The sequence below is a fragment of the Terrapene carolina genome, unplaced genomic scaffold (genome assembly GCF_002925995.2).
Source record: "Terrapene carolina triunguis isolate 2854851 unplaced genomic scaffold, T_m_triunguis-2.0 Scaffold838, whole genome shotgun sequence".
Taxonomy (NCBI): Eukaryota; Metazoa; Chordata; order Testudines; family Emydidae; genus Terrapene; species Terrapene triunguis.
In genome coordinates this window covers 18,020,205-18,046,401 of record NW_020665189.1, presented here as the reverse complement: position 1 = coordinate 18,046,401, position 26,197 = coordinate 18,020,205, and the positions used below count along the sequence as shown (strand labels likewise).

General features: G+C 44.2%; 1 protein-coding gene across 2 annotated transcripts in view; it reads right to left on the bottom strand.

Moving 5' to 3' along the window:
- The window catches only part of CCNJL (cyclin J like), a 46,015-nt gene that overhangs the window by 10,398 nt on the left and 9,420 nt on the right, over window positions 1–26,197 (bottom strand). For both annotated transcript variants that reach the window (XM_026660860.1, XM_026660861.1), the window contains exon 3: window positions 16,915–17,125. In XM_026660860.1, coding sequence (XP_026516645.1) covers window positions 16,915–17,125 — 211 coding nt within the window. The remainder of the gene's footprint in view (window positions 1–16,914; window positions 17,126–26,197) is intronic.

Below are 26,197 nucleotides of genomic sequence, written 5' to 3'. Positions count from 1 at the left end.
ACTCCCAGTTTGAGACCCCCTGGGTTAATTTAATTTTAGTACCCTGTGTCCATTCACATGCATGTGCTATTTTGAGCATTTCAGTTTTCACAACATAGGCTCATCCCAGATTCTGGAACAAATGCTCAGTTCGTGGAGTATGTACATAAGCTATACTAAAGAGAAACCCACAATAACCGTCTCCAGTTTGTGAGGGACCCCATGGAGCCAGTCTCTAGGAAACAGATAAATGCATGGAGGTTAAGTCCATTAATGGCTCTTAGCCAGGATGGGTAAGGAATGGTGTCCCTAGCCTCTGTTTGTCAGAGGGTGGATGGAGATGGATGGCAGGAGAGAGATCACTTGATCATTACCTGTTAAGTTCACTCCCTCTGGGGTACTTGGCACTGGCCATTGTCGGTAGACAGGATACTGGGCTGGATGGACCTTAGGTCTGACCCAGTATGGCCATTCTTATGTTCTAACCTAAATGAACCCAAAGTTATGGAGACAGATATGAGTCAAGGAAGCCAGCAGACTATCAGAAACCTGGAAAAATCTCTGACTGAATGGGCTCAGGCGTTTGGTCACAAGCTGAGGTGGTTCAAAAGTTTTGGATTTTTTTTAAGCAGAATTTTTTTTATTGTTTCTTTTAACAATCAAACACAACAAGCAGCAAATATTCGGCCACACACTTCTGAAACCCCAAACCATATTCAGGTTTTGGCAGACTAATTTCAGCTTTTTAATTAGAAAAACCACAACAAATTTTGAAGGAAAGCAGACATGGTCCGTGATTTTTTCTGCTTTTTAAAAACCCCTAGTTTTCGATCCAAAAAAGTTTTGACAGAAAATATTTGTCCAACCCTTCTAATGAGCTTTAGTGCCTTTTAGCACTAGCTGATGCTGAGAACCAGTGATACCTTGTAAAGAAGTTTTCTCAAAACTGGGTTTGTGCCGAGATGCGGAAGGTTTATTTTTCCCAGGGCCGCCCGTGGGAAAGAGGGGGGAAGCAAGTGGGGGCAATTTGCCCTAGGGCCCGCAGGCGCCCCCACGAGAATATAGTATTGTATAGTATTGCAATTTTTCTTATGGAAGGGGCCCTCAAAATTGCTTTGCCCCAGGCTCCCTGAATCCTCTGGGTGGCCCTGGTTTGCGCCAATATAATTAGATCAATTTTAAATACATTTTGTTACACTGGTGAAAGTTTTCCCAACATATATATATATATAGAAGCCCTAAATCACTCACATGGATGCATTCTCTTTCAATATGGAACTAGTCAGCTGTGATTAAAGTGACTTCCCTTCAACATCCTGCACTAGAAGTATTATTTTTCAACACTCAAACTGGTTTAATCAAAGTCTAAACATTTTTCAGTTATACACATTCATTGCAATTTTATACTGCATTCAGGTTGCCATCAGAAAGGCCTACTTTCCATCCTTCACAACTCCCCCGTGGGGAAAAAAAAAAGGTCTTTATCTGAAGCTAGACATGGAAGGTCTGGATCCCAGAAACAAGCTGGCAAGTTGAAGCTTATACCATGTTCTTAGGCTTTTCCTTCCAATGGAGAGTTCCTGTGCTCCTAGTATTCTTGTATTTGTTTACATACCTATCCATGGGGAAAAAAACCTGTAAATACAGTAGAATGTTTTCAAACTCATATGGTGTAAAGCAGATAGACACAGAGAAAGGGTTCTCTGCAAATAGCTCTATACATGATCTTAGCCAACTACATTCAATATGCAACACTTGCTAAGAAGTCAGAAAAGACTCCCAACGCAGAGCCAAATTGTTCCTCTAAACATTCTATCAATCTGGTGGGTAAATATTACCTTCTTGGTTGAATGGAAACACACTTCAATAACTATATGGCCTGCAGCAGTATGAGGCCTACAATAAAATTGGAGAAGTGCTCTGGGCAAAGGGAGAAATGAGGCAGATTAAGAAATACTGGAGAGTTTCTGACCTTTGTTCTGCCATTCCAAGCATTGCTTATAGCTATGTCCAACCCAGCTCTGTGGAATCTAGCTGCATATCAAGTCTCTATAGCCACTCATGTTTAGTATTTTTCTTTAGGTTTCTCTCACTGCTACCCAAGTGCTGTTGTTTTAACCAATAGCCTCCACTGCCATAGTATTTCAGCACTCGCAGTCTTCTTCCTTTCAGACACCCCAGTTGTGACAGGGAAGTGCTACTATCCCCATTTTACAGATGAGGAATAGAGGCACAGAGAAACTAAGACCTGGCCTACACTTAACAATTAGATTGACATAGCTACGTCGCTCAGGGTTGTGAAAAGAAATTGTGCCCTGAGTGCCACTGTTAGGGTGACCTAATCCCTGCTGCAGGTGCAGTAATGCCTCTCAGGGCACATCTTCACTACCTGCCAGATCGGCGGGTAGCAATCGATCTATTGGGGATCGACTTATCACGTCTAGTGAAGACGCGATAAAATCGATCCCCGATGGCTCTGCCGTCGACTCCGGAAATCCACTGCGGCAAGAGGCGGAAGCGGAGTCGACGGCGGCGCGGCAGCGGTCGACTCACCGCCGTCCTCACAGCCAGGTAAGTCGACCTCAAATACGCAACTTCAGCTACGCTATTCACGTAGCTGAAGTTGCGTATCTTAGGTCAACCCCCCGTAGTGTAGACCTAGCCTCAGAGAGGTGGATGAACTGCACTGATAGGAACAACCCTTCCACTGATGTAGGAAGGGTCTATACCAGTGGAGAGCAACCTGCGGCCCGTCAGGGTAATCCGCTGGCAGGCCGCGAGACAGTTTGTTTACATTGAAAGTCCGCAGGCACAGCTGCCCACAGTTCCCAGTGGCCGTGGTTCACCGTTCCCAGCCAATGGGAGCTGCAGGAAGCGGTGCGGGTCGCAGGTTGCCCACCAATGGCCCACTCCTGTGGCACAGCTGCATTACCATAGCTGTGCCGTAGCAGCATAGACATGCCCTAAGGACTTACTCAAGGTCACATACAAAATCCGGTAGCAGGAACTTAATGAATGTCTCGCAAATGCTACACTAGTACCGTAGCCTCTGGCCTTTCCTCTCTTGACAAGACTACCTTTCCTCTTGAGTCTACCCAAATGTTGCCTGCCACCCCTTTGCTACCACCCTTAGGAAATGTGATAAAAAGCACTAATGCAGATATAACCAAAACTGTCATATATTCATCAGTTCCTTTTCCCTCCTCAGTCTCCTTCCACTGAGGAAATGTTTGTGGTGGCCTCCATCTACAGATATCAGCTTTTGATTTCCATCCCTTGTGCTGAGGGGCCAGAGAACATCACCTCCACATCAGTCTGAAAAGACAATACTTCTCCACTTCGCTCTGCTACATGAATAGCTAGAGTGGGAAAAGACCCAGATATTTAAAATCCATTTACAGATTTAGAATAAACGGGATTAATGAAATGTTATGATTCAGACTCATGACAGCTGGAGAGCGTGGGAGTACGAAGTTAAAAGAAAAGCAGAGGCCAAGGACAGTGAACGTTAAGGTAGGACAGAAAAAAAATCAATCAAAAGTTTTGAATTAGAATTGTCAGTACTACAGGAAGATAGCAACAAGCTCAAGGTAATCACTGAGCAAATAGTGTTTGTTGTTATACTCACAAATAACTGAACAAATAACTTTTTTATACTCAGAAAATACTGAACCTATAACTGAAGAGATACAGCTCATTCCCCTACTGTTTCCATTTGAATTTTGATTTTGGATTTCACACACACACACTTAAGGTAGGGGGGGAGGGCGCGGAAAGGCGAAAAAATGTTGGGGACAATCAAGCTTATCAAGAAATGGGTTTTTCTATTGTAGTGAGACCTGCTTTCACTTCAGAACAGATTCAGAGGCCAAAATTTCCAACAGGTAACTAAAATTAGGCTCCTAAATCCACCTTAGGCACCTGGATAAGTTGCTTATTTTTAAAGATGTCTAGCACTCGGAAGTTCCCCTCTTTGTCCAGGATTGTCTTAAAGACAAATGCACACATTTTACAACAGCTCTCTCCCCACCCTCAAAAGTGAGCTCTGAGTTACCTGGTAAAGATCTAATGACATACACTAATTTAATGTGCCAAACTGCAATGCAATAGGTAATCACCCAAGTACCCATAAAATATGGAATGCCCAATAGCTGTACTCAGATTCAAAACTCTTTGAACACCTACAAATAGGTCATCTTATGTTTTAATCAGCATTAAGGCCTGCTCTACAGTAGGAAGAGGTGTGTGAGCAAAATTTTTTTTTTTTTTTTTTTTTTAACTTTTTCCCTAGTGTAGGCATCCCTAAAGGGCTTTTCAGTCATGTTAAACTAACTTTATGAAGCTAATCTGATTGAAAGCCATATCTCCTCTTGTTCATAGAATATCAGGGTTGGAAGGGACCTCAGGAGGTTATCTAGTCCAACCCCCTGCTCAAAGCAGGACCAATCCCCAACTAAATCACCCCAGCCAGGGCTTTGTCAAGCCTGACCTTAAAAACCTCTATGGAAGGAGATTCCACCACCTCCCTAGGTAACCCATTCCAGTGCTTCACCACCCTCTTAGTGAAAAAGTTTTTCCTAATATCCAACCTAAACCTCCCCCACTGCAACTTGAGACCATTACTCCTTGTTCTGTCATCTGCTACCACTGAGAACAGTCTAGATCCATCCTCTTTGGAACCCCCTTTCAGGTAGTTGAAAGCAGCTATCAAATCCCCCCCTCATTCTTCTCTTCTGCAGACTAAACAATCCCAGTTCCCTCAGCCTCTCCTCATAAGTCATGTGCTCCAGCCCCCTAATCATTTTTGTTGCCCTCCGCTCGACTCTTTCCAATTTTTCCACATCCTTCTTGTAGTGTGGGGCCCAAAACTGGACATAATACTTCAGATGAGGCCTCACCAATGTTGAATAGAGGGGAATGATCACGTCCCTCGATCTGCTGGCAATGCCCCTACTTATGCAGCCCAAAATGCCGTTACCCTTCTTGGCAACAAGGGCACACTGTTGACTCATATCCAGCTTCTCGTCCACTGTAACCCCTAGGTCCTTTTCTGCAGAACTGCTGCCTAGCCGCTCGGTCCCTAGTCTGTAGCAGTGAATGGGATTCTTCCATCCTAAGTGCAGGACTCTGCACTTGTCCTTATTGAACCTCATCAGATTTCTTTTCGCCCAATCCTCTGATTTGTCTAGGTCACTCTGTATCCTATCCCTACCGCCAGCGTATCTACCCATTGACCCATCAAGATAGGACCATAGGGACTTTGACGTGAAGTGAGGCTTCAGAGCCCGGACTACAGTGTAGTAGCCCCAAATCCCAGTTCTTTGCTCCCAGTAGCCCCTAATTTATACCACCCCTCCCATAAATCATTTAACGGCCATTTATTCTGACAGTCTGAAAGGGGCTTGGTGAAAGGCTTGCAGTCAAGTGTGGAGAAACAACATGATTTGGGGAAACTCAGCAGATAAAGAAGATCGATATTCAGAAAGAAAACTCGTTCAGATATGTTATCTGAAAGCTAAAATGCACATGCTACAAGAGGGAAGACACAAAGCCCTCAGGCAAGTCCAACTTTGCCCTGCTTTTGCAGAATTTCTTTTTCTTCCTGTCTGGCAGAGCCTCATTAAGATCAGGTCATTGAAAGGTTAGGAAAAGTATACAGTAACCAAGTAATTCACATAAATAATTCCTATGGGATTAGGAGAGAGTATACATTTTCACAGAGCCAGGATGGCTATGCTGCACTCAACTTCTTTAGGCTACATTTACCACTGTACTGGACTATGGCTTTCCCCAGAATTAATCATCTACTTCTCAAAAGTAGTTATAAAGAGCATTGCCACTAGAAAAGCAGTGTGTTCAGGTCTCCATTCACCTTTCCTGAAAGGAAGCCGTGTCACACATATTTGATTCCCAGTAGGTGACCAATTGAGAGATAATGGAATAATGAGAGGGTTAGTTTGGTGCGAAGTTAAGAATGCAGTAATTAATGCCTTCTGCACTGTGAAATTTTCAACATAGTTCAAAGGCAGCAATAAACAGATTCACTAAAAAGAGTCTCTCGCTTTAGATTATTTGTTTGCTGCAAATTCAAACCAACTACACCTCTACCTCGATATAACGCTGTCCTCGGGAGCCAAAAATCTTACCGCGTTATAGGTGAAACTGTGTTATATTGAATTTGCTTTGATCCACCGGAGTGCGCAGCCTTCCCCCCCCCCCCCGGAGCACTGCTTTACCGCATTATATCTGAATTCGTGTTATATCGAGGTAGCGGTGTACTTTGATGTATGGTTACATATAAGTGACACGCAGGTTATCATTCCGTTTTGCTTCTGCAGTGATCAGTGCTACTACACACCCTTAGAATCTTCCCTTCATCAATCCATTTTTCAAACTAACAGAAAGAGCCTTTGAACATCAGAGCTGTATGCTGTACAAATTTGTTATTGTTACTAAGTCTAAAATATGAAAGTAAAAAAAAAAACAGTAAGATCTTGCTGTTCAAGGTGATGTTTTCCTTTGTTCAGCTTTGTCATTCATCAGATTAAAAAGGTGACACAACAAGTTTTAATTCTACTCGTTGTGTCAAAAACACTTGTCTTTCAGAAAATGACAACATCCTCCATATTTTTTGAGCTTCTTGAGGTATTGCCACAGAGCAATATTTTATAGCCAAAGGATGTGTTCTACACTATTTTATGAACACCTTAGGAATGTCTATAGAGCAGCAGCCATTGTGCCGAAAAGCATGTTATTTATTAAAACAAAATTCAGCCTTAAAATTCCAACAGTGAAGCAGGAGAGAAATAGTGACACAGTCACTGAACCAAAAAGAAACTCAAAGATTCAAGAGTGAATTAGGGCACAGAGTTCATGCATTAGTCTCTCACTTTCAGAGATCATTTTGAATCAGTTTTTAAAGTTCCCCCTCTGGACTTTATGACTCACCTAAAGCTATCCTAGCACTTGGCACAGAAATTTTAGAAGAGTGCACTGGCGGATCTCTGTGAGAACCTCTGTGTTCTTGTGTAACTAAGGTCTAGCTAAACTAACAATCAGTTCCATAAATACTAAATCACTCCTCCTTCCCACTCAATCACAGATGTCTTCAAAAGCTTTTTGCAGTTTGGAAAACAATCCATGACTGTACAACCTGGAAAGTATCAAGAAAACAAAGTTCTGTCCTGTTTGGCGTTAATCAAGATGATTTATTACACGCTTTAAATTTAAACAAGGACAGCTAAGTTCAGTTGTGGCGTTGAAATTTCGACTGACATTTATAGGTAAACAGCCTGTGCCAGATTTGCAACCAACGCCATTTTCCAACACGTTCTATAGCTACAAGTCAAGAAAGCTGAAAGTGTTTCAGCCAGGCTATACTCCATCAGTATGAAGTCACTTAGGTCTGTATAACTATATCACTCGGTATGAAAATCCAGAGCCCCGAACAACACAATTAAACCGACCTAACCCCCCCAGTATAAACAGCACTGTGTCGATGGGAGAATTCTCCCGTCGACCTAGCTACCACCTCTCAAAGAGGTGGGTTACCTATGCTGACAGGAGAAGTCCTCCCATTGGTGTATGTAATATCTACACTGAAGAGCTGCAGCATTTTAAGCATAGACAAGTCCTTAGATGCTTTTGAAAATCCCACTCTGAGGTGCCTAAATATTTTCCTAGAATCCTGATTTTAGGGTCCTATTTTTTGAAACTGTTGGCCTGTGTGTAAAGAGTTCCAATTCCTTTGTTAATGCATTGAAAAACCTAAACATAGATCATTAAATACTGAAGCAGTTTTGTTTTCAAGTGATGCCTCTAAAGAAAAGAATAATCAAAAATACAGTAGCCTCTGATGCTGCAAACACTTAACTTTAAGCACATGAGCAGAACTATTGAATTCAATGGAACTACGTGGGTGAGTGAAGTTACATACCTGCTTAAGTGTGTGCAGGATCTGGGCTTTAATTTTCAATGTTTTGTTCTTTGCCTATAACAGTTTTGTAAAATACAAATGAGATGTCCTTCCAGTAGTGTTCTTCTTAAGAAGCAGCATGTGTAACTAAATTTTAATCTAAAGTTACAATAGCAAAAGTTGTAAATTAGGTGTATAAAGCCTCAACCTGATTAAATCAGATTTAAATCGCTCCACTCTGGTCACAATCAAGAGGTTTTCCCAGTGTGAAAAACTTGCTTTCTTTAAAAAGAAATATGTTCAGCTAGCTAGAGTGAAAGCCTGAAACAGTGTTGCCAAGAGGAACAGATTTAAGTCATAGAGAAAAGAACATTTCATTAGCTCATCTGTCTGCCAGAAAGGATTAAAACGGTCTACTCCCTTTTTTACTAGGGAAAAAAGATAAAGGTTTAAAAGGGGGCACTACAGCTGTCAAAAGGTACCCGAAGCAACAGTTGCTATGCAATCCTAGCTACAGTGCGCAGCTCAGAGTGTTTACCTGGGGGTTTGCGGGGGAGAGGACAAGGAAGGACTTCTAGGGGTTTTGCACAGTGACGAAAATAAAAGAGGACATACAATTAGTTTTATTAGAGTTTCAAAGTCCAACAGAGGAGTGGGGTAAAAAGGAATACTGATTGTCAGTTTAAAGAGTCATTAAAATGTAAGAGCTTTTCATCCCATAAATATCCAATTCAATCAAACCAAGTGGGGGAGACACAGATCAAGCACATCCAGCCTGGCCTGATGGAAACACTCATTCAATGCTACAAAATGGTGTGTAGTTGACTACTGACAGACTACATTTTTCTTTACTCCTTGATCCACTAGATAACAATACACATCTGAATGGAAGTTTTCCCAACTAGTTTTTCTTACTGGCAAGACAGAGGCACTAGCAACTCACAATGAGATCTCTAGTTAGTGTAAGATAACTGGCTCAATTAAGGCTAGGTCTACACTGGCAATTGAACTACTAAACCTTTGTCTTCCAGAAGTGTTTTTAAAAAATTCAGTTGTGGTGAAAGATACATGATTGGCAGATCCTGGAAACAGAAGTCCTCAGTGTATTAAGTCCTCCCAGTCCCCTACCCCCCCAAAAAAGACAAGTTTTGCCATGACAAGTGCCAGTGTGAACAGCAACACAAACACTGCTCGTTGGGGGTAGAAGTTTTTTGTTGGCAGGAGAGCCGACAAACAGCGGCTACACTGCACGACTTTTAGCGGCATGGCTGTGGCAACACAGCCATGTTGCTAAAAGTGGTGTAGTGTAGACAAAGCCTTAATGCTCCCTCCTCTTCCTCCCCCAGCCCCATTGTCTCTCATCCTCCTGCTGCATCTTGTTATAACCTAGATGGAGAGCTCTTTGGGACAGGGATTCTTTCCTACCTCTCTGTATAGCATATACCACAAGGTGCCCCTAGGTGCTAGTGAAATACAAATAAGACAACACTTTAGCCCTATGCAGGGACAGCGCTGCTCCTTTTATGGTATCAGGGAGATATCAAATTTATAAATATGCACTAATTTAGAAAGGTGAGTAAGAAATCACAACTGGCTGATTTTTGCTGTAAGAAATTAAATGCGGAGATTCCCTGTACCTTTGTTTTATCATGTGCTTCTTGCTAACTCACCCTTCTAAGTGAAGATACTTCAGTGCCATTAACATGCAGTATTTCCAACTCACATGATTTTTATCTTGAATCTCACATTTGATATCTTTCTTAAAGCCCCAAGCTCCTGGAGTCAGGTGAAAACATTACAAAGTCCGTTTTTCATTTTTTTTAAATGATTGTTGAAAAAGCTTGAAAAGTTGAGCCCTAGAGGTTCAAAAAACAGAAAGCATATAAAAAGAAGCCAAAATGTGAGGGGGCATGGGGGAGGGGTTAAATTTAAATTTTTTTAAGCCAATCTTAGGATGTTTGGGGGCCTGACTCATGATTTTTGAATGCCTGAAACTGGCAGTAGCGCCCCCATCAGATACAAGCCTCCAACTTATTGGGGTCCACAGAAGTCAGGGCAGGCAGGAGCTCTTACCCCCTGTGAGATGTCCTTCCTCTTAGCTATATCCATAAATCCACCAATTGTTTTCATCTTTCTTCAAATGCCTAGTGGGCCAGCATGTACCTTCTTCTAATTTTAGTAATCAGCTCCAGGCACCTGGTGTTGATTGTAAACACTGAACAGCTCTTCAGGCTCACACACACACACATATATGCTGGCCAGGTAGTTTATCAGTTTTTTAATCCGTTTTCTGGAGATGTGACCCCACCCAGCCACCTCAGCTCGAATCACTGCTCGTTTTAAGACTGTCAGTGTCTTGTTCCTGAAAATCATTCAACTTCCTGCATTTCTTTTTGACATTTTGGGGTGTGGAGCTTTTAAGTGATAAATTAGAGGCAATGCAGAAGCCACTCCACCCCCCCCCCATATCTTCTGAGGGGGTGTCATCTTGGGGAAAAAATAGGAAGGACAGTTGAAACATGGACATAGAAATTTGATTTGGGGGGAGGAGGCAGAATTAATATTTGGAATTTATCAAAGTTCTCTAGTGTCCCCTTATAACACTAATACCTAGTTCATAGATAGCACTTTATATTTGATCTCAATGTTCTTTGCGCATTAGGTCATCCCCATTTTAAAGATGAGGAAATGGAGGCACAGAGGGGAAGTGGTTTGCCCAAGGTCACACAATGAGCCAATGGCAGAGCTGAAAATACAATCCACATCTCCGGAGTCTTGCTCCAGTGATCTATCCACTAGGCCACATCGGATGGGAGGAGGGGGATTCAGCATAACTTTAAAATGGAAACACACTCACTTGGGGCAGTTTGTGCCTAACTTGTAAAATATTAAAATGTATTCAAATTGTTAGCAAACAGGTACATGACAAGGAAGAGTAATATTTGCAGCTTCTGTCTTGTCATTCAGCCCAACTGCTCCTGCTTCAGGGCTCTTCCTTCTCACCAAACTACCCCGTAATGCAGCCAGCCAGGGAACCAGGAGTGGCCAGCACCAGTTACAAGTCACCCTCCTGCTGTCTCCCAACCCTGAATAAGAGCAGTAGCAGCACAGTCTGTTGATAACTTGGGGACAGGGCCGGCTCCAGGCACCAGCCTACCAAGCATGTGCTTGGGGCAGCACCTGGAGGGGGGCGGCACTCAGGCCCGAGATCGAGGCCGCGACTGGGCTCGCCGCCCTCCCGGCGGTGCTCCAGCCGCCAGGGAGAGCGGAGCCGCAGCGGGCTCGCCGCCCTCCCCCGGCACTCCGGCCGGTCGGGGAGAGCGGGGCCGCGGCTGGGCTCGCCGCGGCCGCGGCCGGGGGCGGGGGGGGCCCGTGCCGCGCTCCCCGCTGGGGGGCGGCAAAAAAGCCAGAGCCGGCCCTGCTTGGGGAGGAAAGGGTGTGCACAAAGGCAGCCTGGTGGTGAAAGAAGGCTGAAGTGTGCAGAGGGTTGAGGACAGACCATCAGGAGCGTGACAAAGAACTGTGTAGAGAAAGGAGAGGGATTGGGAACGGAGAAACAGGGAAGTGAGCGAAAACACTGAACCGATGGTGATGAAAGGAAGGCTGAAACAACAGCAGTAGCATGTTTATGAAAAACACTTTGAGAGTTACATAAGACTTGGCAAAGTGAGGCAAAGTCAGCACTATTACTTCCCCCACCACCAGTCGCTGACCTCACCTAGTTTACCTCATGGTAAGTCTACCGGTGCCTTGCCTCCACTATGTTTTACAGCAGGATAGTCAACACAAGTTAGTCATCCTGTAATGAACACACAACTTTTTTTGGTCAGTGGAGACATAGCCAGAGTAGTACAGTTAGGAGTTGTCTATATGGGAAAGTTATACCAGTTATACAGATATGGCTATATTAGTGTAACAGTCTTATCTTTCAGCATAAAAGGAAAGGGTTTAAGCTAAACCAAAAACAAAATAAAAATAAAAATAAAACCCCACTCAAGTGACAAGGTAAATCAATAAGTGACCACTTATACAAGAGGGAGAAATTAAATTCACAGTGAAGTCTTATGTGCCATCCTACCTAACTTAATTTCTAACATTGACCAGGAAACAATTTACTGCATTTCTGTTATTTATATTGCACTAGCACCTACATGTGCCAATCAAGAAATGGGTCCTCATTGCGATAGGTACTGTACAAACAGAGATGATACGCACCCACAGTAATTCTCTGGAAGTGAAAGGAAAACCCACAACACCAAACTTGTTAGAAGCCAAACTAACAGGCTGCCTGCCCATGTGTCAATGAAGCAGTTTTGCCAACTGGCCTGAATAGGGCCTGTGAAAGCTTTTCTTTAGCTCACCAACAACATATGTCAGGTGCCCTGAAAAGTGAGCCTCGCTGCCTTAGAGCACACTCATGAGCAATGCTCTTTCTCAGCCTTTCAGTCAGAAAGCAGCTCTTCCCCCCCCCCCCCCGTCTCAACAAAGGAGTCTGCAAACGCATCTTCTTTCAGACAGCTGAGACTTGCACTGCTCTAGCTTTTGGAAGGCAGCCCACAATCCTCCTTGCTGAAAGCAAGCAGCTGAGCTGCCCCCATCAAGGCACTTATGCATTCATGCTGGTTGGTTGTTGTGCTGTCACTAATGACTTTCTCCAACTGTGCATAGCAAGGGTGTCAAAGCAGAATCCACCCGATGAGCTGGAAGCTGCTCTACATGCTCAGCGGGAGAACAGGGTGGGGAGAGATTGCCCGTACCTGACCTCAGCTCAGGTAGTGTTAATGTGTTCTCCTTTCGCTCCAGTTCCCTCTATTTTTTAAACTCAGCTCTTAAAAAGCACACAGGAGGATTAAGAAGTTGTGTAAACTCTGTAATATGGTAACACCTTGTTAAACAGAGAGATTTGATGACTATAATCCTGTATCATGTCGCCTTAAACAAAAGCTCACTGTTGTAATGATTGTTTTGTTTCTGATATTTACATGGCAAGAATCTGTGAACCTGTTAATACTTTTTTTTATTACTATTTATTTAGGGAGTTGGGTAAAAACCCTCTGAGAAATTAGAATGTTCTGGAAGCAACACGGCACTGAATATAGTGAAGCAGCTAACAGATTGCTCACGGAGTTTGGCTAAACTAAATAAATTACTACGTTGCAATAAAAGCAGAACCCTCAAGAGGAGAAAGGAGCAATAACTAAAAACTGTGAGAGCATTCAAAGTTGCCCTGTGTTAACTCATGGAAGGTGAGCTGTTGCCTAAAGCCAGCAGTTGAGGGTTAGCTCTTCAGGGAAGAAAGGAGAGCAGGATTTTATACTGATAAAAGCAGAGTTCTCTTTAGGGATAGTCTAAACACAAAAAGCAGTACCGCTTTAACGCTACAGGTATAGTTGAAGCTGTGCATCCTCCTTCCCCATTAGTGCACAGGTAGTTATACCAATATAACACCTTTATGGCAGAATAACTGTGTCCACACGATGGGTTGTGCTGGTATAATTAATTTTAAAAAATAATCACACCCCTAATCAAAATAGTTATATTGGTATAGAAATCAGTGTCTGTAAGCCAGGCCTTAGTATATCACTGGATGACAGGTTTTAAGTTATGGTATGGTTTTGCAGAGTGTTAACTAGTGGCTTCCTTTACTGCAGTCAAGACTACGTAAGCAATTTAGAGATAGGGTTCCCCTCTGCCTCAGAGGGAATTTTACAGAGAAAAATCTCCCAGTCTTGCACTCTTTTCCGAGAATAAGGACCACCGCAATGCTGTCTGAATGGGCACCCAGACAGCCTGATTCAGGAATCAAATGCCTTTCATCTCCATAAACTGATAACTCCAGGAAGGCTACAGAGATTGACACACATCCTAAACTAGGATATTTAACTGCTTCTGAAAGCCATTTTCCAGCAACAGACTCCCTGTGAACCAGTATTGAAGGAGTCTCAAATCACATTTTCTAAAACTACTGTGAAGGTTTTGTACCATCTGCACTAGCATTCATTCATTTTTCAATGCCAACTCAAGGGGAACAGCAACAATCCATGTTATTAGTTTGCACAGGGCTTTAATATTAATTCCCTCAAAACTGCAGAAACCTCCTCTACCCCTCCAGCTCTGCATGCATTTGAAGCAGTAGAGGCAAGCAGGTTACAACTACTCAATGGTTTTTCAAGGGACACACACACCTTGGTTACAGTGATTTCAAGTTCCAATACGATTTGGCTGGCTAGCACAAATAGACCCAGATTGTTCTGGAACTGCAAGATCCTTCCCATTTGTCAAACATTTTGTAACTAGTAAGTTACTTTACCTGCTAATAAACACAAAGATATAGGCAAGTGTGCATGCTTCAGGTAGAACAAACAAACAAATGTATTAACTATAAAGATAGATTTTAAGTGATTATAAGTCAAAACATAAGTCAGATTTGGTCAAATGAAATAAAAGTAAAACACATTCTAAGCTGATCTGAACACTTTCAATGTCCTTACAAACTTAGATGCTTCTCACTACAGGCTGGCTCTTCAGCCAGGCTCTCCCCTTTGATCAGTGCTTCAGTCGCTTGATGTTGGTGGTGTCTATAGATGTAGGTGGAAGAGAGAAAGCATGGCAAAATGTCTCTCCCTTTTATTATGTCCTTTCTTTCCTCTTGGCTTTGCTGCCTCCCCCCCCCTTTCAAAGTCAGGTGAGCATTACCTCATCACAGTTCCAAATTGACCAAAGGAAGGGGGTGACTCCCTCGAAGGTCTAACAGATTCTTTTGTTGCTGCCTAAGCCAGCGTCCTTAGGTGCTGACTCTGTGGGTGTTCCAGGGCTGGAGCACCCACGGAGAAAAATTAGTGGGTGCAGCAGCCAAGCTCCCTGCCCCGCCTCACCTCCTCCTCCGCCACCGCCACCTCCTCTGCCTAACTTCCAGCGCTTGCTGCCGCCAAACAACTATAGGGGAGGGGAGCGGGAACATGGCGCGCTCAAGGGAGGAGGTGGGGAAAGGCGGGGCCAGGGCAGAGGTTTGGGGAAGGAGTCAGAATAGGGGCAGGAATGGGGCGGGGCAGAGGTGGAGTTGGGGCAGGGCCGGGGGCAGAACACCCACCGGCACCAGTAGAAGTCAGCACCTATGTCAGCATCTATTGTTCCTGTGAGGCTGGGATGGGTTTGTCCCATCCATGCCCTGACGAGGTGTGAACTGCCTCTCTGTCCTTGGAGAGTTTTTGCATGGGCTTGCTTTAAGCCATGAGGGTACATTTTCAACCTCATAACTATATACATGAAATTATAACTTATAACATCACTGTAACAACCATGCTCAGTGCATCATGAGCCTTCCAAAGACACCCAACATGACAAACTTTGCATCGGATATCACACAATCAGAGAAGACTAAAAGCTTTGAGACCTCCTTCATCCATCATAAACAGAAGGACAACTACTATATTCTCTTAGATTAAAGTGACCTGGAAAGTAAGTGCTTTGAACTGGCATTACTTCAGCAGTTGCAAGCCCCTCTTGCAACGTAATGAAGTTATGCAGTACTGGAGATTTTAAAAGATGAGCTGCAAGTTGTGAAGTTCAGTTCTGAGCTTGCGTAAGGGTATGTCTACACTGGAAACTTCGAAGTGCTCCCACGGCAGCGCTTTGAAGTGCGAGTGTGGTCACGCACGAGCACTGGGACAGAGCTCTCCCGGCACTCCTGGTAATCCACCTCCACGAGAGGATTAGCTCCGAGTGCTGGGAGTGCGGCTCCCAGCGCTGGGAACCTGTCTACACTAGCGCTTTAAAGCACTCAGACTTGCTGCACTCAGGGCGGGTGATTTTTCACACCCCTGAGCCAGCAAGTTAGAGTGCTATAAAATGTAAGTTTAAACAAGCCCTTAGTGTTTAGGGATATTTAAATCTGGTATTTTGTTTCAAAAAAAAGTTAGACTGAACCAAAATGCCAGGCTCAAAGAAAAGATTGAACTAATTCCAGCCAATGCAATTATTTGCAATTATTTTGGTTTCTTCTCCATTCCAATTTTAATCAGCTTTTACTGCAAGGTAAGTCAGCAACTAAATGATCATTCACCAATCCTAGCTCCTCTATATTTCAAAGATGATACAATAACCTCCACCTTTTTCAGAGCGAGGAAAAAAGGGCAACACTTTTCTAGATTTAGAAACGTATACCAAAATCTTTTGTCTGTTCCACCATAGTGTTATGCTGCCTTAAGTGTCCTTTGCATGGTAGAATTATCCTAGCACAATCCATTTCAGGAGAGACCATAAGTAGGATCCTTGTGGCTGCATCAGTGCCATCCACCATTTGCATAGCCTTGAGTGCAGAGGTGGTGCTGAACAAATAAAGCTATCTTTGTCACAGGCTCATTTTCAAGACAGACCAAGAAACCGGAACAAGTATGACAATGTCACTTTACTCAAATGGACATTAGTTGCTGTGTATCATTTTAGTACATATTCTGTGTTTATAAATTTTCTAGCCAGGTTCTCACTCAAGTCATAGATGCATTGATGTAGAAGACATCACTGTGAGCAAAAGTTCTCCAGTGGTACAAACGTTTAGGGTTTACGTAGAGCTATTGGCTGGGAACCCTGAACTTCTTTGCCAAGTTAAAAATTCCATTCTTTAAGATCGCTTCTTAAAAACTTCCCTGAAATGCAAGAGTTTATCAATTCAACTTGTTCTTTAGTTTGGTTACTAAACAAAGCTACTTTAAAACCATGTAATGCTGGTTCAGAGGTATATTGGCAAGCACATACCAAAGCACACTGCGGCAGCTGTAACTGCCTTCAGCTCAGATATTAGGAGATCCTATTCTCCAATGTACTGAGTGATCCCAGCTCTCTATGGAAGCCAAGCATTGCACAATTTCAGGCCCAAATTGATGAATTCTAGGAGAGGTTATATCTTGCATTAAAATGATCCCCTGTTGAATGGAGAATAGCAGCTTGTGTGTTACATAAACAAAGCAACCATCTGCTTGATCAGAAAAAACAAATATGTTAATAGGCAGCAGTTAACTTACTTGCTAGGAGAAGGCAGGCAATCGAAATGACATGCAGTTGCTTGACAGTAATATCGTAGTGATCCATAAAGAGGTCCAGTAAGTAGACAGCAAGGTGCCGTGCCGTAGGGCAGAGATTGCAGCGGCTGCTGAGGACAGTCAAGAGGTCAGTAAAGTAGCGGCGCATCCCAATCTGTGGTGAATGGGCCTTATAGACAGGCAGTTTCAGTTCCTACAAAAACACAACAGGAGGGGAGAGAGGTATTAAAGGAGTATTTGTTTCAATGGCTAGAATGCCCAAACCAACATCCACCATCTACTATGGTAAGTGCTTAGCTACTACAGCAGTAGGATTTACTCAGAACGCAGAGCTGGGTTAGTGCCAACATGTTTTGAAAGTCAATTCACTTCTAATATGTTCGAGTCGTTCATTTATTCATTTTCCTTAAGGCCTGGTCTACACTAACACCCCAATTCGATCTAAGGTACGCAACTTCAGCTACGTGAATAACGTAGCTGAAGTCGACATACCTTAGTTCGAATTTACCACGGTTCAGACGTGGTCCACACGCGGTAGGCAGGCTCCCCCGTCGACTCCGCGGTACTCCTCTCGCTGAGGTGGAGTACCGCAGTCGACGGCGAGCACTTCCTGGTTCGACTTATCGCGTCCAGACCAGACGCGATAAATCGAACCCGGAAGTTCGATTGCCAGCCGTCGAACTACCGCGGTAGTGTAGACCTGGCCTTAGACTTAAGGTACTTGGTTGTGCACTGTAAATTCTGGTTTAACCCAGCAATAACTAGTTATTGCTTTCCATAAAGAGAGCTCCAACACTATCCAGACTTAGAGAAAAATGATCATGAAGAATAATTGAAAAGGGACATTGTCAGGTCAAAATTTTGCACCAAAGTCAGGTTCTGTACTATATTTCTTAAGACATAGGGGTTCATTTTTATACACACATTCCATAGAGAGCACCTAAACTTTGCTTTTTAATTTGTAGAACAAGGAAGGAGTTTTGTATTTTAAAGGACCTAGCATTCTTTTATTGTGTTAAAAACCCAAATATTGGAGAGTAGTGGTAGCCTACAAAAAAGAACATTGATTAGAAAGGAAGCAGTTTATTTCCATTGTCCAAGGAGAGAAAAATGCAGAGACAAGCAGCATAATGATGAGTGGTTAGAATTTAAATCTTTACACTTTTAACTATTTGGGGTGTTTTTGTACGAGAGAAGTTTAAGAGAGCCCACTATATTTTATTTGACTAATGTTTTCTATGTCACATCTCATGTGTGAAGTTTTTATATTACTCAAAGACCAAGGCCTCACATGTAGTTCTGTCTTTATCTGGAGAAGGGAATGCCATACTGCAAAGTAAAGTCACATGCTCGGTCTATACTAGTAAAATAAATCGAGTTTGAACTAATGAGATTTTAAATAGGATTCTGCACCCAGAGTGGACAGGGGAAGTGTGGTGAACCCCAGGGTTACCCATGACCAGCCAAACACATTTTTAAACATGACCTTTTTCCTAGTTTAGATGTGGCCACAAGGTAAGGAGGAGGAATTTGCTGTGCTCAAATCAGAATGGAATACATGTTCTTGACATGGCAGTTTCCCATCCATAGAACAGTGTACATCTCGCGATATCAGCTTGTTTGCCCAGTTTGTGCCAGTTAATGTCTGCTTAGAAACAGACGTACTACCCCTTAAGTGCTGACACAGTTATACTGGTATAAAAAGATGCTTGTAATGGGATAGTTTATTCCCCTAAATTAAAGTGTGTAAACTAGGTCTTAGAGAAGCATTTGTAAGAAATGCACACTAGGGTGCAACAATTAGAGTATGTCTACAGTAGAAATGCTGCAGCTTTGTAGCACACACTTACTACAGTGACAGAAGGGTTCGTTTACTGCTGTAGTAAATCCATCTCTACAAGAGATGTTACCTAGGTTAACAGAAGAATTCTTCTATGGACTCAGCAGTGTCTACCCCAGGGCTTAGGTCAATTTAACAGGGTGTGAAGATTTTCACAGTCCTGAGTAACGTAATTAAATAGATCTAACTTTGTAGCATAGACCAGGCCTTAGTCATTGTACAAGCTCTCTCCTCAATTAACACTTGGCTGAACACTGGTTTATAGGAACCAGTGGCTTGCTGAAAACATGTAATGAAATCCTTTGGTACTTTATTAACCCCCGTTGCCTAACTGCCAACATGCAGACTTACCTGCCATAACTATCCTACCACCATGAAATTGCTTTACAATCTTTACTTGACAGCACTAAAATAGGGACTAAGAGACACCACCCTCCAAACCAGGGTAGTGACTGCCCAACATCTCTTTCTTCCTTACTGAGAGGAGACATTCCACGAGGAGGTTCAACTTAGAAGAAGAAAATATCATGACACAATTAGCCTTAGGGGGGTGCTTATAGCCTTGGGGGGGGGGTGTGCGCGCAAGAAGACTCCATACCGAAAAAGCAGCTTACAAATACAGCGAGCAGAGTACTGTTATGGATGATCGATTCTCAGGCCTTTTTAAAAAGAGGCAGCGACAAACCACATTCCGGAGTAAACAGCCACATGCTGTGGACAGGGAAGCAGCCCTTTGAAACCTGGGGCAGCCTTCACTGAAGGATTATAAAAATATCCCCCACTAGCAACGATTTATAAAAAAGCGAGACAATGAAACATTTCCCCCATTGTTTTATATCAATTAAAAAACCCACCCATTTGAGTCTGCAATTTTTTTTATCCTGGGATTTAAGGTAATCTCTACAACCTACACCTGGGTCCAGAACAGAATCCAATACACTTACAGACCAAATGTTTGAGTCTGTGGCTATTGAAACCAATTTTAAAACCAAAGAGTAGCTCATCTTTTCAGAGGGAGAGATGGACACACACAAAACAATGTGGGTGAGGTAAGATCTTTAATCTACAGAGTTGTCCAATAAAAGAAAAGTCCTCCCCCCCCACTGGTTTTTTTTTAAGTCAGTCATAATCCATTATTCCAACCCAAGTAATTTATAGGAAGCCTGGCTGCTTTTCTAGCCTTTTATTCCCTTAGACAGCCATCAAGATTTTCCAGTGTTTTTCTTCATATAAAGAAAACTAGGTTTCCTAGCAAATTTTTTGACTATGCAGATTGAAGTTTTACTTCCTTTACATTGATTTTCAGTAGAATAGAAAAGCAATGGATGTAAGAGACAAAATTTGAGGAGTTGGGGTTACCAAAGCATTTACCAGAAAGTTATTGGCATGTCCAGAAATTGCTGTTTAGTTGCAGTGTGTCAATAGATTAGAATGTGACATGGGCTTTGAAACACGAGTGCATAGCTCAGGGGTCGGCAACCTACAGCACGCGTGCCAAAGGTGACAAGCGAGCCGATTTTTGATGGCACGCGGCGCCGGCTGAGCCGCTCAGCCCGCCGCCGCTCTGGGGTTCCCGCTGACAGCTCCTGCCAGCCGGGGTCCCACCGCCGGTGCAACTCAGCACCCGCTGCTGGCCTGGGGGAAGGAACCCCAGGCTGGCAGCAGGCTGAGACCCCGGCTGGCAGGAGCCAGCGGCCGAAACCCCAGATCTGGGGTGGGCTGAGCCGCTCAGCCAGCTGCGGCTCTGGGGTTCCCGCTGCCGGCCCCTTGCCAGCCAGGGTCCAGCCGCTGGTCCCACTCAGTGCCTGCTGCTGGCTTGGGGGAAGGAACCCCAGGCCAGCAGCGGGCTGAGATCCCAGCTGGCAGGAGCCAGCGGCAGAAACCCCAGAGCAGCGGCGGGCTGAGCTGCTCAGTCGCTGCTCTGGGGTTCCAGCTGCTGGCCCCTTGCCATCCAGCGTCCCCACCTCCGCAGCCCCACTCACCTTGCTTCCCCTTGGAGTTCCAGCACAGGCCCCCGCCAGACAGGGTCCAGGCCTCCGGCCCTGCTCAGCCCTACCAGCTCCACTCACCTCAGCTGCTGATCTGGGGTTCCAGCCGCTGACCTCCTGCCAGCCGGGGTCTGGATCTCCAGCCTTGCTCAGCCTGCTTTCCAGCCTGACCCTAACCCTAACAGTAGTTTGATTATATATTATATAGACTTCTAGAGAGACCTTCTAAAAAACATTAAAATGTATTACCGGCACGCGAAGCCTTAAATTAGAGTGTATAAATGAAGACTCGGCACACCACTTCAGAAAGGTTGCCGACCCCTGGCATAGATCCTTAGAAGCCAAACACATACCAGAATAGCGACAACTGCCTCTATCAGGCTTTGTCTACTACACTGGAAAATTCAGTGGATGCTCTTATTCTAGTATAGAAGGGGCAGTTTTCAGTTTAGGTCACTTAAGAAGGTGTTTAAGAGCTAAACTAAAATGGAAGTGTTGACATAGGGGACTATACTTAGGCTCTAAGCTCTTTGGGGCAGGGACTCTTTGTTCTGTGTTTGTATAGCGCCTACCATAATGGCATCCTGGTCCATAACACACTCTTAGGAGCTACCACAATACACAATCACAGCTAGTAAAACTTTCCAGTGTAGACAAGGCCTTAGGTCTTCACTACAGAAGTAAGGGCGAGTCTACACTACAAAGTTAGGTCAATACAAGGTGACCTACATATGCGTCTATCCTCAAATTAATCTCCAGCTGACGTAAATGCCCCATTACAGTGACAGTCAAACCACCTCCCTAAATGGTGTGGAACCATGGGTGACCTATTCAGGTTGATGTAGTGCAACTGCAGACACTGTGTGACATGTGTCAGTCCAATCTATCCTCCAGCAGCTGTCCCACAATGCCCCATTCTTCACTATAGAACTGGTGCTGAGCCACAGACCTGCTGCTTTTACAACAGGCTGCATCCCATACTTGGTGAAGACCTCACCAGCACCCCACAGACCATAGATACCTCCAAGGAGCCTGAGACAGAGACCCCTGCTGTGAACAGTGAGGAGGAGGAAGATGCGGCTGGGGGGTTCCAGCCATGCCACAAGCCAGGACCTGTTCGAGACTCCACCACAGTCTAGCCCAAGGGTGGGCAAATTTTTTGGCCCAAGGGCCACATCTGGGTGCGGAAATTGCATGCAGGGCTATGAATGTAGGGCTGGGGCAGGGGGTTGGGGTGCGGGAGAGAGTGCAGGGTGCAGGAGGGGGTGCGGTGTGCCAGAAGGGGCTCAGGGCAAGGGGTTGGGGCACAGAAGGGGTGTGGGGTGTACAAGGGGGCTCAGGACAGGGTGTTGGGGTGCCAGAGGGGGTGCCAAGTGTGGGAGGAGGCTCAGGGCAGTGGGTTGGGGTGCAGGGGGTGGGGTGCAGCAAGGGGCTCACGGCAGGGGGCTGAGGTGCAGGAAGGGTGTGGCAGGAGGCTCAAGGCACGGGGTTGGGGTGCAGGAGGGGTGCGGGCTCTGGCCCTGCGCCGCTTACCTGGAGTGGCTCCAGGGTGGCAGCGGCACGCAGCAGCTTCCTGCCTGCCCTGGCCCCACACCGCTTCCAGAAGGGGGGGTGAGGGGGTTAGAGGGCCAATGGGAGCTGCGGGGGGCGGTGCCTGCAGGCGAGGGCAGCGCACGGAGCCCTCTGCCCCCCCTTCCCCCAGGGGACACAGGGACATGGTGCCGGCCACTTCTGGGAGCGGCACGGGGCCCACGGCGCCACAGGGGTGGCAAGCCCACGGGCCGGATCCAAAGCCCTGATGGGCCAGAACCAGCCCACGGGCTGTAGTTTGCTCACCCCTGGTCTAGCTAATCCTGCCAGGTGAACACAGACAAGCCTGATGAAGAGGAAGGAATCTCGTGTAAGCGTGTGCATACGTTTTTTCTTACAATGTTCAAACCAAAAGATGGTGCCCAGCCCAGCCCCAAGTTCACGAGACATAGGTATTGATTTTTCATTGTTTTGCTCATATCAGAAGAGGTACTGGTACAACAAACAGAGGTAGAGTTGGCATGCGCTTTTCATTCCCCTGTTGGTTTAGGCAGAACAGTTTGTTTATGTGAACAGGGACACCCTTTTTATCCTCCTGAGAGAGTTTGATGAAAAACTTTCATGGAAATACTCTGCAATCCCTCCTGCAGGTTTCTAGGGATGACAGCCTTATTTCTTCCTCCACGATAGGACACCCATGCCACTCGCAAGGAGTTTGGCTGGCATCATCACAGCAAACAGGCTAACGGCATGTGGGCCCGGGTGACTTTGGGACGCCAGTAAGAACTGGGCTCTCTGTGCCTTTGTGACCCTTAGGAGTGAGATGTGATTTTTTTTTTTTTTTAAGCTGACAACTCTTGGGCTGCCAGTATTCACTGGATTGCCCTGTACTCATAGCCATGAAATTGGGGGCCGAATTTTATAGCTTCATGCAACAGAAAGTCTCCTCCACCAGGCTGTACTCACCAGGAGCTCAAGACTGGTGCTATCCCAAGGCGCTCCAAAGCTGAAGTGTCAATAAGCACCTCTAATTAAAAGTTCTTAATGAGAGTAAGGGAAGGGAGTTTTGAAACTTTTCCCTTCCCGTTGTGACTGTAAATCCAATGGTATGTCTGTTTTTATTAGCAACTTCTGGCATGGTGAGCTTAAGGGATGCACCCTTAACTCCTGACCTCATGAGAAGGAGAGAGAAGACGACAAGCTAGGAATTTTCGGAGAGATCTTTCAAGCCAGTGCTGCATCAGACTGTGGACAAGGAGCTTGTAGGAACAATCTGACTGAAAACATGGAAAAAAACAATACAAAACAAAGGTCAGGCAAAAGGCCTAGCTAGGAGTCCCAGCAGAACAAGGAGAGGGAAATGCACCAGCATAATAATGGGTCTTTTCAGGCAGCAAACCCAAACACTGCAGACCTTGGTTGACTGACAGGACTAAACATCAGACTCAGCCTTTGCAGTCACTGGAAAACTGCATGGTCACTGCTCCCCAACATATCACTTGCCATTATGAACCGCATCCTTACCCCTACCACTCCACACTGGGGGAAAGCAAGGGAAACCACAGCTTCACATACACCAATCTATGGTTTTCTCAGCCACTACACTGAGAAACAACTACACTGGACTAACAGCCACTTATGAAAACAAAAAGAAAGTGTTTACTTCCTTTTCAAAAGTAATTTTAAATGGTTTCACTCTTACAAATTTCTAACACAGTTTAACGTGACATTGTATGCGTTTGTCTGCATGAAACTTTAAAGTTCTGTGTTTGGAGACTCAAAGTAGCTTAATTGCTATAGAATGCCCACCCGCAGTCAAGAAATCAAACAGTACTTGTAAATGCACATCAAGCACCACAGAATTCCTAGTCTCAGGAAAACACCCAACCATGTCTACAAGTGTACAGCAAGCACCACGCAGTTCATAGCAGCAGGCAAAGCTGCTTTTTCACACCCCTGAGACATAGCTATGCCGATACAAGTTCCCAGTGGAGGCCAGCCCTTAGTTAAGTAGGAGTCAGGTGAAGTCTTGCCTATCACAGCTCTAAGGGTGGAATTCAAACTGGTCTGGGCTCAGGCACCTCTTTATTTCTGCGATCAGTTCTGGAGCTAGTGCCTGAGTGGTTAATAAAATGAGAAATACAGTGGGAAGTTTGTCTCCAGAGCTCTGGAACCACCAAGTCAAATTTAGTAGTAAGGGGGTAATATTGACTCACTTTGCACCAGTGTTAGCCACATACTTATTAAATGTATTTCATTGTGAAGAACCCATCTATATAATGGCATCAAAATGCATTTGTATGGTGAACTGGCACCATACAGTTTGGTCAGTTGTGACAACATTAACAGAGTAAGAGCAGAGCAAGGTACTTTCCCCTCTTCTTCAAGAAAAGGAGCATCTGGATTTGTAGTCAATAAAAAGCCTGATAACTGGAATAAATCCCTCACTGTTTGAGATATCTGCTTCTTAGACTTTCCCCATATATCAAATATTTCCAATGCTTAATTCCTTCACCTCCTCTTCCACCCTTCCTCCCAATACTACAGGTATTAATGAAATATCCAGCAACTGACTCAATACGGGCAGAAGATTATGTGATGGTTGAGGTAGTAAACCACTGCTCAAGAAAACAAAATGCAATTCATCAGACTGGCTTGTTTAAAAAAAAAAAAAAGAAAAAAAAATATTTCCAAGAAATACTCTTATCATTTCTCAACAACCTGGGATGCTTGCTCTCATAACAATTTGTTTTTCTATAGCGTTAAATCAATGTAACAACTGTCAAAGCAGTCAATTTAGATAGCAACAGGGCACTGATCATTAACATATGAATAGCTATTTTACACATATACAAAATGGTTTTAGTGTGGACAAAGTTTACAGTAGTATTCTTGGGATCTCTCTATCGTTTTGTGACAGGCAGACAGAAATAATCCAAGGATAGCATCTCTCTCTCACCATTTGCTGATGACAGTGAGATTAAGAAAACCGATACTTGAAAGAAGACTGTTTCAATACTATGTTTCTTAAATGTAGTTGTGAAAGAAACTGCAACTATATTTGAAGGATGCTATTTAATCCAGTGGAAAGTTGCCTAAACCTACATAGGGCCAAAGCCAGGTCTGAAAACCAATAATAAAAATTCCCATAGTTTATTCAAATCAGAGAGTCAGCAACAACCAACAAGTCTTCAATTTTTTTAGTAGTCTGTATGCTGTCTTTTCCTTTGCACTGGATTCTCAGATTTCTTATAACAACAATCTCTGTGTCATAAGAAATACTGTAAGATTGTTCCCAATTAAGCAGCAGCAGAAATGCCTATAGTTTACAGGTAAGGGGAAAAAATCCTAGATAAGGTTACCTTAAAAGTTCACCCTCACAACAATTCAACTTCTTCCTGTTTTCTATCTTACTCAGCTGGGGGAGAGGTCCTAATTTTCTCTCCTCGAATTCAATTTCTGCATAGAGCATTAGCAAAAAAAGTCAGGGGTGAAAAGTTAACTCCTTTGTAACTGACACTATTTAAATAAACAATCCTCTTGTCAGGAAGTGTTTGGAGAATAGCACAAAGACCTCAAGGAGTTAGGGATCTTTTGTTTCTGTTCTTTTTAAGGGGAGAGACACATATTCCTTAAATTTAACCTAAGCTACCTGTCTTCCAAACTAACTTTCCATTTTTGGCCAGTATTTCAATATTAAGTGAAGTCTGAATGCTTAGTTACAAAGGGCCTTCAAACTCAAGAGGGGACTCTACAATTGATGGCATGCTATTCCCTACTGAAACTAACTTTAGCTTCTGCACAAACTGCAGTGTTGTGCCTTTAAGTTACAAAAACATTTACAGAAGTGTTCTGGTAAATGTTTCTACGATTAGACAGTTGGCAGTAGTTTAGTGAACAGGTCATT